Genomic DNA, 17,078 nt, shown 5'->3' with positions numbered 1-17,078 from the left:
TGCTGTTAACAGGCTGCCTTCTCAAGCTGGTGAGCCATCTGAAGAATTTAGAGTAAATTCTAATGATGATGACTCTAATTCTTTGGATGAGAGCATGAACTTAGGGGGAGAAGCAGGCCCAAGTTCTGTTCCAGATCTCCCTGATTGGGCATGGGAAAAGGCATCTACACCAGGAGAGTTTGGTGTAACTTGGGTCAGGCAAGTAATGACTATTCAGAAGGCCCTTCAGGAGACTACAGATACCAAGGCAATTCTTCAAGCTCATCTGGACTCTCTGTATCTCTTGCAGTTGCAGCATTTCAAATAGAATCTAAGTGTGGATGAACTCAAGCAGGACATTGCTGATCTGAAATCCTACAATGCTGAGAAATTGGATTCAGTCATGCCTTATGGTACTATGCAAGATTTGTTGGGGAGACTGAGGAAAGCATCTGATGCTGACAAGAGGCTGGCCAGGTTGGAAGACAGAGTTCAGATCATTGAAGACTCTATGGTCACCATTCTTCAGAATCAACAAACTCAGACAAATCTACTAATGCAGCTGGCAAAAGCACAAGGCTTGACCCCTACCCTTGATGATAACAAAAAGGGGGAGAATAAAGGGGAAGGGGAAGGAGAGCCATCAACAACAGTTCAAATATCTCAAGTGCTAGTTCCTGCCATCACCACTTCTCCACCTATTCAAATCAAAGGAAAGCTTGATGGAATTGATCTAATCCAGATAGCAGCAGCTGAATTGCAAGTCAAAGAGCAAAGGAGGAAAATTGATGAAAAGATGCAACAAATTTTTGGTTCTACAACCTCTAAATCACAATCTGTGAAGCATAGCACAAAGGTGGAACCAATTATTATGGAGCTCAAGCCAGTAAGGAGGAATAAGGTTGGAGAGACTTCTTCCAAGAATATGAAACATGTGGTTTTCAAGCCCAACAACAGATCCAATAAGGACTCGACAAAGAATCCTCTAAGCCTTGCTCAGATGAAAGAAGTGGATTTTCCTCTTCCAAAGCCTGATGAAGACAAGGTTTTGGGTGGAGGTATCATAAAGCACAAAGAGACCATGGATGTGGTTGTAAGGAGAAACATGGCTATTATCTTTAGAGAGGGAAAGAGCATCTGTGTGATGCAAGGACATCCCAAATTCTCAATATCCAAGAGGGAAGAAACTAGAAGGTTGAAGGAAGAAGCCAAAAAGCTAAAGGCTGACAAAAGAGCACAAGCAAAGCTTGAAAAACAACTAAAGTCAAGTCAAGCTGAAGAAAAGAAAGAAATTGAAGACAAAAGTGAAGATGAAGGTATGGGGGACATGGTTGATAATGATATGGAAGAAAGAAGTAAGGAGAGAGAGGAATGGCAGAAAGGGAACAGAAAGAAGGCCAATGCAAAGAGAAAGATGGTAGATGAGACTGAAGAAACCCAATCAAAATCCAAACCACTACCTTCTATTCCTGAACCCATTGTGCCTGACCCCTTCATGAACATTCATGGTGAAACAATCATTCCTAAGGAGGAACCAATTGATTGGGACACTATCAAATTGCCCACCTTCTTAACCTCTTCTCCACCATCAAAGAAGCAGAAAAGAAGAATCAAATCAACACCTTCTAAATCTCAATCAAATTCACTCAGAATCCTAAGCCTAAGCCACAAGCCTCTAAGGATGATTATGTTCACATTTGTGACATAAAAGAATTTTCAGACATTGAACTCTATCTGGATGAGCTGGAGGAAGTAAGGGGAATAGCTGCCTACAGACAGCTACCAGAAAGACTAGTGTTCAAATACAAAGGAAGTGGGGAAAGAACTTGGCCTCTCTACAGGATTCTGAATGAAGGCTACTCTACCTTGGTTAGAGTTTACTCAGCCATACAAAGGGATTCTGGCTTTACCAGGACTGCCAAGACTGAGATTCTCAACAAGATTGCCAACATAAGGAAAACTTGGTGGGAGCCCAATGCCTTGCCTAGAACATTACTCATTCAAGAAAGAGGAATTACAGTTCACAAATCACCTCATTGGTTGATGGAGTTCAGAGACAACAAAGGAGTCAGAAGATTTTTCAGACTTGAAGATCAGCTCAAGATTTCCAGTAATGAAACTCTCAAGGATATGCAATCTAAGTTGGACATCAATGAAGAAGATGAAGCTGAGTTCTACAGACAACTTCAACTTCAAATAGAGGAGAATGACAGGAGGCTAGGAAAGAAAACAAGGGATCAAAGGAAAAGAAATTAATCTACTCAGGCTAAAGGAGCACCCTTGAAAATAATGTAATTCTTCAATTCCATCTCAGCATACACATTTTTGCAGCACTTTTGAATTTCTGCTTTATTACAGTTAATATATTTGTCAAGTATTTTGTAATCATCTAGCTAAACCCAAATTTATGCCTACAGTTCTAGTAGACATAAATAGGGGGATTGTTAGGAATATGTGTATTAGTTTGATGATAAGTTAAACAAAACACTTAAGTAGAAATCTAGTGTTTGTAGCCTCAACGGATAAAACCATCTTGGCTATCCATTGAAGGAGTAGCTTTACTTAGCAATAAGTTTAGTATTGTAGCACATTTCATTCTCTGGATTCAAGTTGTAATTCTTAGATGTTGTAGGAAATTATCAGTCATGTTGACTACTAGTGGATATGCAAATAGGAGGGCTGATTGTAAATATTTCATGCCTTGTAATTTTGTATAAGTGAGGAAGTATCAACTGATATTGAAGACCTTCAACGGATAAGAAACAAAGCTTCAACGGATGTCTCTAAAGCTTCAACGGATAATATCCATCAACGGATAAGTGCTTCAACGGATAAAGACTTCAACTGATAATGCATCAACGGATAAAGCTTCAACGGAGAAAGCCTCAACGGATAAGGCATCAACGGATGAAAGCTTCAACGGATGCTTAGTTCATTAGCAGTTGATAGTGACAATTCATAAGCTGACAGAGGCACATGGGTTGACAGAGACAAACTGGAATGTGGAAGCCTCTAGGAGGAATCAAGAAAATGCAGCATTTCTATTCTGGTGCAAACAAGAAAGTATTCAAAGATTAACAGCTAAGCCTAAATTGCATTGAATAGAGAAATGAAGAAGAAACATGTGAAGAGCCTTTTTAATTGTATTTTACAGTTTTGCCAACACTTGTAAACTTGGTGATATATAAACCAAGTAGCAGCTAGTAATTAGATGTGAATTTTTCTAGAGCTGTTTAGAAAAATCCAAAGAGAAAATCATCTAGTTTGTACTAGGAAGCAGTTGTGATTTAATTCTTTGAATCACGGATTTTATGAAATAACACATCTCTGGTGGAACAACAAATCCACCAGAAAAGTTTTTAAGTTCTCTGTATTCTTTACATTTGTGTTTGAATATATATCTGTCTGCATTAGCTTCAAGCAATTCACACACACTTGCTCTCAAAAACACTTAGCCTTAGAAACTGCTCAAAACTTGAAAAAGTTTTGAGATTTACATTCACCCCCCCCCCTTCTGTAAATCTCATTATTAGTCCACTGGGAATAACCGTATTAGAGTTTTGTTTAAATGTTAACTTAGTTAACTGGATAACCTTTGACTTATCTTTTCAAAACAAACTCTATTTTGGATAAACCTAACATATTTCAAATATTCAATCTTTATCAGGTTTATCTCTTTCAAGAAACAAACTAACGGATTACTTGTTTTACACATTCAAATATTTCAAACCTAATCTTATCTTTTATTATCTTTAAAAGAGTTTGAAATACATTATATCTGTTACATGTTTTCTATATAAACCGACTTGATGTTTTTCAAAAACATACAACTCTCTGCACTTTCCATCTTATATCTTTCTGAGAAAAACATCCTCTTAATTACATTCATTGATTATCCAGTTAATTAAGAGTTTATAGTCGAGTTATAATCTTTCATATTATTATCTTTGTATTTGAAAGAAAGGTGTATTGTATCACTTGTCCCGGGTTGTGGGAATATTGATTACAAGATCAAGGCCAAGTAGCTGTGTGCTAGGTATCTGTGTGCTAGAGAAAAGGTTCTTTCATTCAGGGCCAAGATTGTAATCAAGGAAAGTTTGTAAGTACTTTATTTAAGTGGATATAATACATTTTCTATGCTAGTTTGCATGGGGACTTGGATGTAGGCCATAGACTAGGTATAGGGGCCGAACCAAGTGAAAAGATTTGGTGTTCTTGCATTAACATATTTCCAGCATTGCATGTTTATATTTCTGCAATTTACATTCTGCTGAATATATAGTATCTGTCTCATTCAGATACAGCCTCTCTCATTTGCTAAGACAAAAGAGACTGTCTCATTCGTGAACAGTTGCACTTTAACTAATTCTGTTGAGCCTACGAATTTCATTTGGTATCAGAACAGGTGCATTTAATTCTCTTTTTAGTGTTTATTTTGCTAGCGATCCATGGCTCAACCAGATAGGTATTCAAACAATTATCCGTCATTGCTTCATGGTGCTGAAAACTACAATGACTGGAAGTTTCGGATGAAAATCTTTCTCCAGCGTGATGCTTTCGAATGGGATGCTGTAGAAAATGGCTTTACAACTCCTATGAAAGAAGGAAAGCCAAAATCTCTCAAGGACCTCTCTCCCGAAGAAGTGAATGCAATGAACTCAAATGCTAAAGCTATGAACTCTCTTCTCAATGGCATGGTAGCTACAGAATTAAGAAAAGTATCAGCATGTACTACTGCCAAGCAGATCTGGGATACGATCAAAGTCAGCCACGAAGGCACGTCTAAGGTACGTGAAGTAAAATTAAGTATGCTAATGAGTGACTATGAAGGTTTCAGGTTGGAAAGAGATGAAAGCGTTCGAGATGCTCAAGGGAGGTTTCTGACATTAATGAACTCTATCTCACTTCTGGAAAGGATCATTCCTCAATCTGAGATCAATAGGAAAATTCTCAGAGCAATGCCAAAGAAATTTGCTCCAAAGGTTACAATTCTGCAGGATTCGACACTACTTTCGACTATGGATACTCTAACACTGTTCAGTGAATTGGAAGAATTCGAGAACCAACTACGTAGATATGATGAAGAAGATGAAGCCCCCAGGAAAAAGACTCTGGCTCTTAATGCAGATGCAGGTGATTCTTCTGAAGATTCTGATGAGGAGTTTGCACTTTTCACTAAGAAGTTCCACAAATTTCTGGCCAAAAAGAATGCATCTAAACGACCCATGAAGTCTTCATTTCCAAAGAAAGAATTCAGACCTAGTTCAAGTAAGGAAGGCAAAAATAATCAAAACAAGGATGCATGCTTTGAGGGTGGAAAGAAAGGTCACTTCAAGAAGGACTGCTACAAGCTCAAAGCCAAAAAGAAAGCTTTACTCACATGGAGTGATGATGATTCTGAAGTGGAAATTGACTCAGACAATGAATTAGCTCAACTATGCTTTGCTGGACTTGAATCTAACTCTAGTGACAATGATGAGGTACATACTGTTCAAATTAATAAAAATTCATATATATCTCAGGATGTACTAACCTTGCAGGCTCAAAATAGAAAGTTAAGAGAAAAGAATGCTTATCTTAAACAAGCATTGAGTGAGGTTCTCAATGAGGTTGATGATTCCATCAAAGATGAATCCTTAGTAGAAGAAAACAAGCTACTATCGGAGAAGGTCTCTAAGCTGAAAGAAGAAGTCAACTACCTCAAAAATGAGATCGAGATGAAAGATGCATGTCTTGATGCATTAAAGAAGGAAACTTTTTCTGCCGAATCAAATGCATCTTCTGATTCTATAGTTCCTGAACTCGAGCAAAAGGTTGCCCAGCTGGAAACTGATCTAGCCAAATGTTTTCATGGAGAAGGAACCTTGAATGCTTTACTTGCCCAACAGAAATCTTCTCTTGACAAAGAAGGTTTGGGGTATGGATCAGCCAACAAGAAGAAGGTTTTTCAAAGTGGCTACAAAAGAACTCCAATGAAATACAAGATGCCTTATGAAAAATGTCAAGACTGTGGCAAATCTGGTCACACTAATTCTGCATCTCGGTGATGTGGTATTAAGGGCCACGATACTAACTCAGCAACTAGATCTAAATCTGTGCATAAATCTGTTAATATTGTTCAAATGTGGATTAAGAAATCTGACAGGCATTTGTATTAGATTTATGATACTAACATTCAAGGACCCAAAGTCACGTGGGTACCTAAGAGATAAAGGATCTTTTGTAGGTCTGTTTTAAAGTTCATGTTCCTCGAAATAAGTGGATTATTGATACTGATTGCTCTCATCACATGACTGGAGATAAATCAAAGTTTCTCTCATTAATCACTAAAGAGGGAGGCTTAGTTACTCTTGGAGATTCCACTACCGTACGTATTATAGGTAAAGGTACCATAGGTAACGACAAGTTTGCTATTAATAATGTTCGTCTAGTTGATGGTCTAAAATATAATCTTATTAGTGTAAGTCAGTTAACTGATGCTGGTCATTGTGTTAAATTCGATAAAGATGTTTGTTATATTGGTAATAAAGCTAACGAGTTTGATTTAGTAGCCAAAAGAAAAGAAAACATCTTTGTGTTAGATTTTGATGAGCAGCAAGAAGAAATCTGTCTAGCTACCGTTCAAGAACAACAGAATCTGTGGCATAGGCGTCTTGGTCATGTTCATATGGATCTACTTCGAAAGATATCTTCACATGAGTTAGTTCGAGGTTTACTAAAGCTGAAATACAAGAAGTCAGAACCATGTTCAGCTTGCCAGCTTGGAAAACAGGTGAAAACTTCCTTTACTGTGAAGAATAAAGTATCAACTTATGTTCCTCTGCAGTTGTTACATCTAGATATTTTTGGTCCAGAAAGATATGTAAGTTTGGGAGGTAAGAATTATGCTTTTGTTATAGTAGATGATTACTCTCGTTTTACTTGGGTATTATTCTTGCGTACTAAAGATGAAGCTTTTAGTGAATTTAAAGATCTTATTACTAACCTTGAGACTAAGTATTCTTTAAAACTCAAGACTATTCGTAGTGATCATGGAGGAGAATTCGAGAAAGATTTCGTAACTTTCTGCAAATCTAGAGGCATTACTCATGAATTATCTGCCCCACGTACACCTCAACAAAACGGAGTTGTTGAACGCAAGAACAGAACTCTACAGGAAACTGCTCGTACTCTTCTTCATGAAAGTAATCTACCACGTAAATTCTGGGCAGAAGCGGTAAACACTTCCTGTTATGTGTTAAATAGAGTGCTTATTCGTCCTATTTTGCTTAAGAATTCCTTATGAATTGCTTAAGAATAAAATGCCTAACATCAGTTATTTTCGAGTATTTGGTTCAAAATATTTTATCTTAGATACACAGAACACTAGAGGAAAATTTGATGCTAAGTCTACGGAAGGAATTTTCTTGGGATATTCCACTACAAACAAGGCCTATAGAGTTTATAATTCTATCAAGCTCAAAGTTGAAGAATCTATCAACATTACATTTAATGAATCTGCCTTGAAGATATTTCAAATTGAAGAAGATGTTGCGGATCTATCGTCTCATTCCCAAATGAGACAGTCTCATTCTGAAAAGAGTCAGTCTCATTTTGACAAATCAAGCAGTCAAGACTCTCCAGGTCCATCTCAGTCTTCTGATAATTCTTCGGGATCTACTCAAGCTTCAGATGAATCTTCTAGCTCTCCAAAGACTCCCGATAGTGTTTCAAATGTGAATTCTGTTACTCCTCTGGATAAATCTTCACAAGTGGAAATGAGGCAGTCTCTTTTGAATGAGACAACTCCTATTCATTTCCAGGCAGACAATTCTAATGAGGAAGAGATGAGTAATATTCAACTTCCTAAATCTTCTAGGACTGTGAAGAATCATCCACCAGATAATCTTCTTACTGATTTAGATCAAGGGATTTCTATGTGAAGCAGGCTTCATAACTTATTTGCATTATGTGCCTTTGTTGTTGAATTTGAACCGAAAAATGCTCAAGAAGCTGTTGCAAATGAATGTTGGTCGGTTGCCATGCAAGAAGAATTGAACCAGTTCGAACGTTGTCAAGTCTGGGAACTTGTCTCTCCTCCTTCTAATGCCAAAGTCATTGGTACTCGTTGGGTTTTCAAGAACAAGAAGGATGAAGATGGTAACATCATTCGAAATAAAGCTCGTTTGGTGGCTCAGGGATACAACCAACAGGAAGGAATTGATTTTGACGAGACATATGCCCCTGTAGCTCGTCTCGAAGCTATTCGGATTCTAATGGCATTTGCAGCTCACAAAGGATTCAAGTTTTACCAAATGGACGTTAAAAGCGCATTTTTAAATGGTCATCTTAAGGAAGAAGTTTATTTGAAGCAGCCTCCAGGTTTCATTCATGAAAAATATCCACACTATGTCTACAAGCTCAAAAAGTCTGTTTATGGATTGAGACAGTCCCCTCGATGTTGGTATGAGCGTCTCAGTCAGTTTTTGCTAAAGAATGGTTTCACTCGTAGTACACTCGATCCAACTCTTTTTATTTTTCATAAACGGCATCATTTTCTATTAGTACAGGTTTATGTAGATGATATTGTGTTTGGATCAAATGATGAATCTTTGTGTAAGTGGTTTTCTAACTGCATGCATAAAGAATTTGATATGAGCTTAGTGGGTGAATTGCAATATTTTCTAGGCTTGCAAATTTACCAATCTGCTGCAGGTATTTTCATACATCAAAGTAAGTATGTGAATGATTTGCTTAAGAGATTTGCATTAGAAAATATTTCTGCTAAAGCTACTCCAATGAGTACATCTGTCAAGCTCACTAAAGATGAACAAGGTACACCTGTAGACATTACTAAATATCGAGGTATGATCGGCTCGTTATTATATTTAACTGCTTCTCGTCCTGATATTATGTATAGTGTTTGTCTTTGTGCTCGTTTTCAATCTCAACCGAAAGAATCTCATCTGAATGCAGTTAAACGGATTTTCAAGTATCTTAAGGGAACTAGAGATCTTGGAATATTTTATCCTAGTTCTACTTCTTTTAACTTAATTGGTTTTTCAGATGCTGACTATGCAGGGTCACAGGTTGATAGAAGAAGTACAAGTGGTGCGTGTGAATATTTAGGTGATTGTTTGGTTGCATGGCACAGTAAAAAGCAAACATCTGTAGCTCTTTCTACTGCTGAAGGAGAATACATTGCAGCTGGTAGTTGCTGTGCTCAAATTTTGTGGATGCAACAAACATTGCAGGATTTTGGTATTTCTTATACAAATATTCCAATTTATTGTGATAATACCTCTGCTATTAATATTTCTAAAAATCCTGTTATGCATTCTCGTACTAAGCATATTGATGTTCGTCACCATTTTATGCGAGATAATGTCTCAAAAGGTAATATTGAGTTAATTTATATCTCAACTGATAAGCAAAGAGCAGATATTTTCACCAAACCTTTAGGTGAAGACCGTTTTTGTCTTATAAGACGTGAACTTGGTATGTGCACTATCTCTCATTAATTCATTTTTACATCCCTGCATGCATTCTATTTAGCTTATTTGTGTCAATTATTTGCATAATTCATCTTTGTGTCTGAAATTGTATAATCGAGTGTTTAATTAATTGATTAATTTAATGCTGATTTATCTATGGAATTTATTGATGAATTTTTGTGAATTAATTATCGTGTTTGGTTTAATTAGTTTGCGTGTTTCAGTCTTAATTATATATTTTATATGTAATTATTTGATGGGACTCTTGAACTTTGGAACTGAACCGAGTTGCATACATTTTCCTTCAAGTCTTTAACTTTGATTTGACTACTCCATCTGTTTCTTCTCAATCTCTGTGTGTCTCCTCATTTTTCGAGATACACTCCACCTTTCTACTTCTATCTCACTTCTAACTCTTCATATTCTTCTCTTGTCCTATTTAATCTCAACTTCTTTTTCTTTTCCTCTTTCCAAACGTTTCTCTTCTTCTTCAACAATGTCGACCCCTCATACTCGATCCAAATCTAAACCCGCTAAAACCCCTAACCCATCATCTTCTTCTCTTAAATGCCAAAGAACTAATCCTGATACCTCTACTCCAATGTCACCCGAAAAATCTTCTCAGCCTAAAATCGTGTCAAAACTCATTCTTAAAGAACGTATTTGTGATCTTGCTCTGCTTCAGCGAGTGGGTGTTGTTGATTTATTCGCCGCTCTCGGTTGTGAACCTCTTTTATCCCCATCAGATGTTATTTACCCTTCTTTGGTTCGGGAATTTTATTCTAAATTCTCAATGATGAAGGAGGATATGGTTTATTCTGAGGTTCAAGGTGTTCCGATTGTATTTAATGCTAATTTGTTGTCTCGAGTTTGTGGTATCTCGTGCTCCGGTGTCTGTCTGTATACCACGCATGCAGCTTTCATGGAGTTTCCAGGATTACAGTATGAAGAATAACTGAAAGTGATTCTTGGTGAGAACTTTATCGGTACTTCTCTTAAGCCCATGGTACATGATCTTACTCCACTTGCTTTATTGCTTTTTAAATTGTTTCATACAAATCTTTTGCCTCGAAAGAGCGGTCGTGACCGTGTAACTTATCAAGATGTTGTTTTAATTTCGGTTTTCATGACTAAAACTCCTTGTGATATTGCTTCGTTGATTATCAAATACATGAGTCATTGTGCGTCTCATGAGTCTATGAACTTGTCATTTCCTGCTTTGTTGACAAAGATCTTTAGACACTTTTCTATTATTTCTGGTGATGATAACACTGAGCCAGTGTCTACTATGTTTGATCTGTCTGTCCTGTCTGCTAATAATATTGAGATTTTTGAGTCTGGTGTTCTTATTTTTGGTGAGGGTCATAAGTCGTTTGGTTCGTTTCCTGAGTCTCCTCATTATATGTCTGATCCTGATCAAGAGGACTCTGTTTTATTGAAATCATTTTTGTCAAAAGTTTCTGAAAATAACAATCTCTTGGAGTCTCTTAAAACTCAGTTTGCTTCTATCGAGTCCTTGGCATCCCTGACTTCACAAGTCAGTATGATGCGTGCCTCCTATGAGATGTTTAATAAGTCTGTTACTGCTTCTCTTGAATCAATAAATGCTAAGTTGGAGATTTTACATGTCCATGATAAGAAGGTGAGTAGGGCTATAGATTTTGAGTTTGGTGTGCTTCATGAGGGGATGGTTACCACTGCCAAGGCTTGGGAGGAAGAATTTGTCAAGCTCTTCTATAAACTTGGTACAGAAACCAAGTACATATCTCAGCAGGTCTCTACTCGTAGCATGCCATGGCACCAGAAAAAGGACTGGCTTGGTGATATGACTCTGGCCGAGGTTACTTCTCTTTTACCCCTGCCTGCAGTTCCTCCACCCGAAGCTTTTGGGATGACTCGTGCTGAATATCGTTCGTATATTTTGGAATGGCTTCGCAAGAGGGATGGGAAAGCTCCAGATGAAGGCAAGTTAGACAAGCTGTTCTCCGAGTATGGTGATCCTCCAGTTTACCACAACAAGGGAAAGAGAAAGACTCGAGATTCTGCTCTTGTCGATGTTGATGATTCTGACTAGTTTCTTTACCCGCCTTTTATGATGTTGAGGGGGAGAATTTTTTAATGTGTTTGTTTAAGACGATCGCTTTATCTGGTTTGTATTGTGTGTGTTGGTTAAGACCTGGTTTTTAATATTACTTAGGTTGGATAGCACTAGTTTATGTGCTGGATTAAATATTTAAGGTTGTATAACTTTAAGTACTGTTGGGTGCTTGGTTTTTAATCTTGGTTTTTAATCTTATTTGTTGTCCCATTTGTTTACCTGTCTCATTTGATTAGTCATATGTTTCATTTGCATATTCTCATGATTATCAACTGATTGTTGTATATATACACTGTTACTATCTAACATATTGCAACAGAAGATTAAAGTGTTTTTGATAGGGGGAGCATAACACTTCTTTACCCTTGGCATCATCATAAAAGGGGGAGAATGTTAATCCGTGATTTCTGATGATGCATTGAAGAAGTCTACAGCAAATCAGATTGTTAGTTAGTTAGATAAGTATTAGAGTTTTGTTTAAATGTCAACTTAGTTAACTGGATAACCTTTGACTTATATTTTCAAAGCAAACTCTATTTTGGATAAACCTAACCTATTTCAAATATTCAATCTTTATCAGGTTTATCTCTTTCAAGAAACAAACTAACGGATTACTTGTTTTACACATTCAAATATTTCAAACCTAATCTTATCTTTATTATCTTTAAAAGAGTTTGAAATACATTATATCCGTTACATGTTTTCTATATAAACCGACTTGATGTTTTTCAGAAACATACAACTCTCTGCACTTTCCATCTTATATCTTTCTGAGAAAAATATCCTCTTAATTACATTCATTGATTATCCAGTTAATTAAGAGTTTATAGTCGAGTTGTAATCTTTCACATTATTATCTTTGTATTTGAAAGAAAGGTGTATTGTATCACTTGTCCCGGGTTGTGGGAATATTGATTACAAGATCAAGGCCAAGTAGCTGTGTGCTAGGTAGTTGTGTGCTAGGGAAAGGGTTCTTTCATTCAGGGCCAAGATTGTAATTAAGGAAAGTTTGTAAGTACTTTATTTAAGTGGATATAATACATTCTCTATGCTAGTTGGCATGGGGACTTGGATGTAGGCCATAGACTAGGTATAGGGGCCGAACCAAGTGAAAAGATTTGGTGTTCTTGCATTAACATATTTCCAGCATTGCATGTTTATATTTCTGTAATTTACATTCTGCTGAATATATAGTATCTGTCTCATTTAGATACAGCCTGTCTCATTTGCTAAGACAAAAGAGACTGTCTCATTCGTGAACAGTTGCACTTTAACTAATTCTGTTGAGCCTACGAATTTCAGTAGTAACCTCTTTCTCCTAGTTCAGATAAAAGTAACGTTGGTTCATCTCCTTCAACGTCAATTTGTGACAGGTTCGCCTCTGTCATCTGTTCCCTTTCTTTCTTTGGCTTCCGACATTCTCCTGCGTAGCGGCCATAATTCTAGCAGTTGTAACACCTTACACGGCTTTTATCTTGACTCCAACATCCTCTTGGATTTGAAGACCCATCTGAGCTTCCTCTAACAGAATGACTTTGCCATTCTTTTTTAGTAAGTAAGAGTTTCCCCTCAGTGTTCTCTCTCCTTTTCCATTCATCCTCCATTAGCATGAGTTGATCTCCTTTAGGTCCACCCATAATTGATCCAGACTATCCCTTTAGCCCCTCTTCATGTGCTTTGATTGACCCAATCTTTTCTTCTAATGACATCTTCTCAAGATTGCCAAATTGCTCAATTATTGAAGCAATTTGTAAAAAATTTGACGACACTGCACGAAGCAGTTTCTTTACAACATAGCTCTCACTCACTGTTTCACCCGGTGCTCGAATATTCGACATTAGTCCATTCATCTTCATCACAAAATCGTCCAATTGATCAGTGTCCTTCATTTTCAATTCCTCAAACTCTGCCTTCAAGGTTTGAACTCGTGTTGCCCTGATTCTTTCTGCACCTTGGCACATAGTTTTGATTGCATTCTAAGCATCCTTTGTAGTATTTTTATTAGCAATGACAACAGCACGTCTTCAGGTATCCCTTGATAAATCATGGCTAATGCGATCATATCTGTTTTCACGTCAACTGGCGCCTTTGAGTCACTGATCTCGACAGCTTCCCAAACTCCATGCGCTTACATGAATACTCTCATCTTCATGGAACAGACTGTGTAATTTTCCCCTGTCAACGTTGGGTAACTCAACCCAACTGAACCTCCTTTCAATTTGTTTACATCCATTCCTTTCAGTTTGTTTACATCCATTGATGTTATCTTAGACATACGCATGCTAGCTCTGATACCGGATTGTAGAGTCTAGGATCATCAGTATACTACAGAAAGTAAACCACACACATTCACACTGATACGAGGCAAGCTCGGTTTTATTATAACAAATTGGCACCTACAAACAAAACAAAGCCACACTCAACAACCTATTTTAAGATGTGGTGAAACTACTTGATAAATACTTAGTTACACTAGTAATTAAGATAAGGCAGGACTCTTCTATTCTCACTCCACGGCTGCATCACCTCCTACAGAAACCGGAAAACAAAACGACCTAGTCTTACTGATCAACAATCAGCAACTTATTCGAATAAAACAAACTAAATAAATAAGTAAATAAAAGGTTTAGATTAAAACTGCAACAAGAAGTGTTTTCTTCACCGCTGGCTAAGAGCAAAGGGTTCGAACAACAAAGATTTTAAATGGTCCTTGGTCCAATGTTGAGGGTTGCCATGTCCGTCTCCGTACTGATAAAAGGTTTGCCCTATTCGTGCCATATTTGGATTGGCAGCTACAAATGCTTTGCCAAAAGGATATTTCCCCAGCAAGTCCTTATTTAGAATCTTCCATGTCTCGTGCACTAAATTATCAACATATTTTCGCGCCACTTCTTCACTTGCACCAGTATCGTTCATGTAACACTGGACTGCCTTCAGATTATCTCCTCGTGCCATCTCACCCTAAAAATTAATTAATACATGCAAGTCAAATTAGAATTATGTGTATGATTATCTGCAGACTTATGTGATTATATATGTTAAGGTGGATCAGTATACGAACAGATGATGTTCCCAAATCATTGGTAAGTCGAACAATCATACAGGAGCTCCACATGATACCTTGCTAGTTTGCTGACTTCCTTCTGATAAACGGATTGGACGATGTTGTAGTCCAACTTGGCTAACCTGATCAAACTCGGAATCATGTTCTGCTCTTGCTCATAAGTATCGATATACCATCTAGCCTCGACCCTTGTTAATTTCCAGTGCAAAGGCATATCTAAGGCATGATTCACTTTTCTTGCCATGTCGGGGGATATTAAATCCCCTTTTACAGCATTCTTCAAGTGTGTTGTTGAAAAGGCCTTGGCCTTATCAAGGATGTCTTCGCCTTTGAAACCGAAGAAAGATGCTTCGTACAAGCTAAGCAGCCCCTTCACATCCTCACAAAGATTTGTCTTGAAGTTACCGGCCTCATCTGTGAACCTTTGGAACACGTCTATACGTAAATAGAAAAAAAGATAGGTGATTCATGTAGGATTTAAATGGATAATTGCCATGCTTTTGAGATAGATATACAATACTTCAATACTATTGTAATGTTATCAAAGTATAGCATGTACAAACCTTGTGATGACACGGTATATCCATGTTGTCGAAAAATCCTAAATCGTAAAGCTGTTGAATAAAGGTCATCATCACTCAACCATGCATCAGTACTATTATTGTAAATAGCATCAATTGCTTGCTTTATATCATTCTGGAATTGATACTTCAACCCTAGCCTCTGAACTGAGTCGAGCAACTCAAGCTTGGCCAATGGCATATCCGTGTGTGCGACTGCATAAATGAGAAGCTTAGCTTCATCCTTCAACTCATTCACCTGCTTTATGTATTTATCTTCCTGCAACGCATATATATTGCAAGCAAATATCACACACTCAAAGGTCGACGTCAAAAGATAACATCATACATTTATAGTAACTAGTTCCTTACCACGCTCTTATATTAATATTCTAACAATCCCGTGATTAGGTTTTAGAGCAAACAAACTAGTTACTTAACAATAATATATATTAACTGACAGGGGATGAATAGGTATTAGTACAGTGTAATCAACGCTGGAGAGTGACTTGACTAGATTGTAATCCCCGAAACTTGGTGGATAGTTAGCATTTCTTCGAGAGCCGCCGCCTGAACCTTGATGGAGAACATCACCGGGTGTTGTTATGCATAGAACTGGTTTATTATAAGTACTAGCACAAATTTTAGAACCATTTCTTGCTGACGGAAGAGGAACGCGGGGAGGTGCAGAAATCAAGAAGGTTGAAAACAGACCTAATTGGGTAGCCATATATAGTTCTATCTAGCTAGTTGTTTTCTTGAAGAAAATATTGTATTTCTTATGCATTCTATTCGGTAATACACATTGCACTATATATAGCCATACTGAAAGGTAGTGTTTATAAGTTACTTAAGTCACGAATGCGTACATTTTTTAATTTAAAAAATTTATTTCCCTCTTCTTTTTATGCATCTTTTCTCTCTCATCTTTTCATTCCCTCCAATTATAATTCAAATATAATATTATACTAATAATAAGGCACCATTATAAGGTATATTGTTGGATTTAATATACAAAAATCATGTTTTAAATCACTAGAATATTATATTTTATTATATTTATAAAGTATATAGTAGGAAATTGTTGGACTTACTTTTAGATTATTCACACTTCCTTTATCACATGAAGAAAAATCAATCAATAAAATTCAAAATATATACTAAGATATATTTTGTAAAATTATTTTAGAGTGAAGTTACATTTTAGTCCCTCTTTTTAATTTATTTATAGTTTTGATAAATATTTAGAGGCGAGGACTGTCGCATTCGAAATGTGCATGTTATGGAAGAAACAAGTGTTTCGTTAAAATATAAAATATTGAATTAGCGTACTATAGGTAGTGAACGGATTCTTTTAGAGAACATATGTTTCCTGGCAGTAGTTTGACCATTTTCGAGTACATGAACCTTATTTGTACAAATAAGAAACTACACAGGGTGTCATTATTTATGGCTAAATAATTGTGTCAGTTACCATCAGTGGCCTTATGGCCTTAGGATATGGCGATAGGCTGCCAACTTTAGAAAATGCTCCAAGTAGAATCAAATTAGGAGTTGACTTGTATTCGGTGTTGTGCAAATTTCCGATTTAATTAATTAATTTTCAATTAATTTTCTATAAGGTAAGAATTTAATTTTTGAAATTCAATTAATTCCTATAAATTTTTATTTATCGTAGTAAATATAATTATTTATTAAAGTTAAAATATTGTATTCATTTAAATATGAATAATATATATCAAATATAATATAATAAACACATATTTGTTATTAAATAACTAATATAATCCTAAAACTATAATTTAATATTATTTAATATTATAATATATCCGATTTATACTTAACAGTTGTTGTATTGCCTATTAAGACTCTGGCGGAGTATTATTTTGTGATTGGTTGCTATC

At 36.5% G+C, this 17,078-nt stretch overlaps 1 protein-coding gene and 1 pseudogene across 1 annotated transcript; both read right to left on the bottom strand.

Moving 5' to 3' along the window:
• Positions 1–13,199: 13,199 nt before the first annotated feature.
• On the bottom strand, positions 13,200–13,511 carry LOC141713794 (uncharacterized). The gene has a single exon (XM_074517368.1). It carries the CDS (start codon positions 13,509–13,511, stop codon positions 13,200–13,202), a length of 312 nt encoding a protein of 103 aa, XP_074373469.1.
• A 397-nt stretch (positions 13,512–13,908) lies between these two features.
• Positions 13,909–15,963, bottom strand: LOC141711517 (beta-bisabolene synthase-like; annotated as a pseudogene).
• Positions 15,964–17,078: the final 1,115 nt, after the last annotated feature.

Source organism: Apium graveolens, chromosome 3 (genome assembly GCF_009905375.1).
Source record: "Apium graveolens cultivar Ventura chromosome 3, ASM990537v1, whole genome shotgun sequence".
Taxonomy (NCBI): domain Eukaryota; kingdom Viridiplantae; phylum Streptophyta; class Magnoliopsida; order Apiales; family Apiaceae; genus Apium; species Apium graveolens.
The sequence above is the reverse complement of the archived record's forward strand: the minus strand, read 5'-3'. Positions and strand labels throughout refer to the sequence as shown.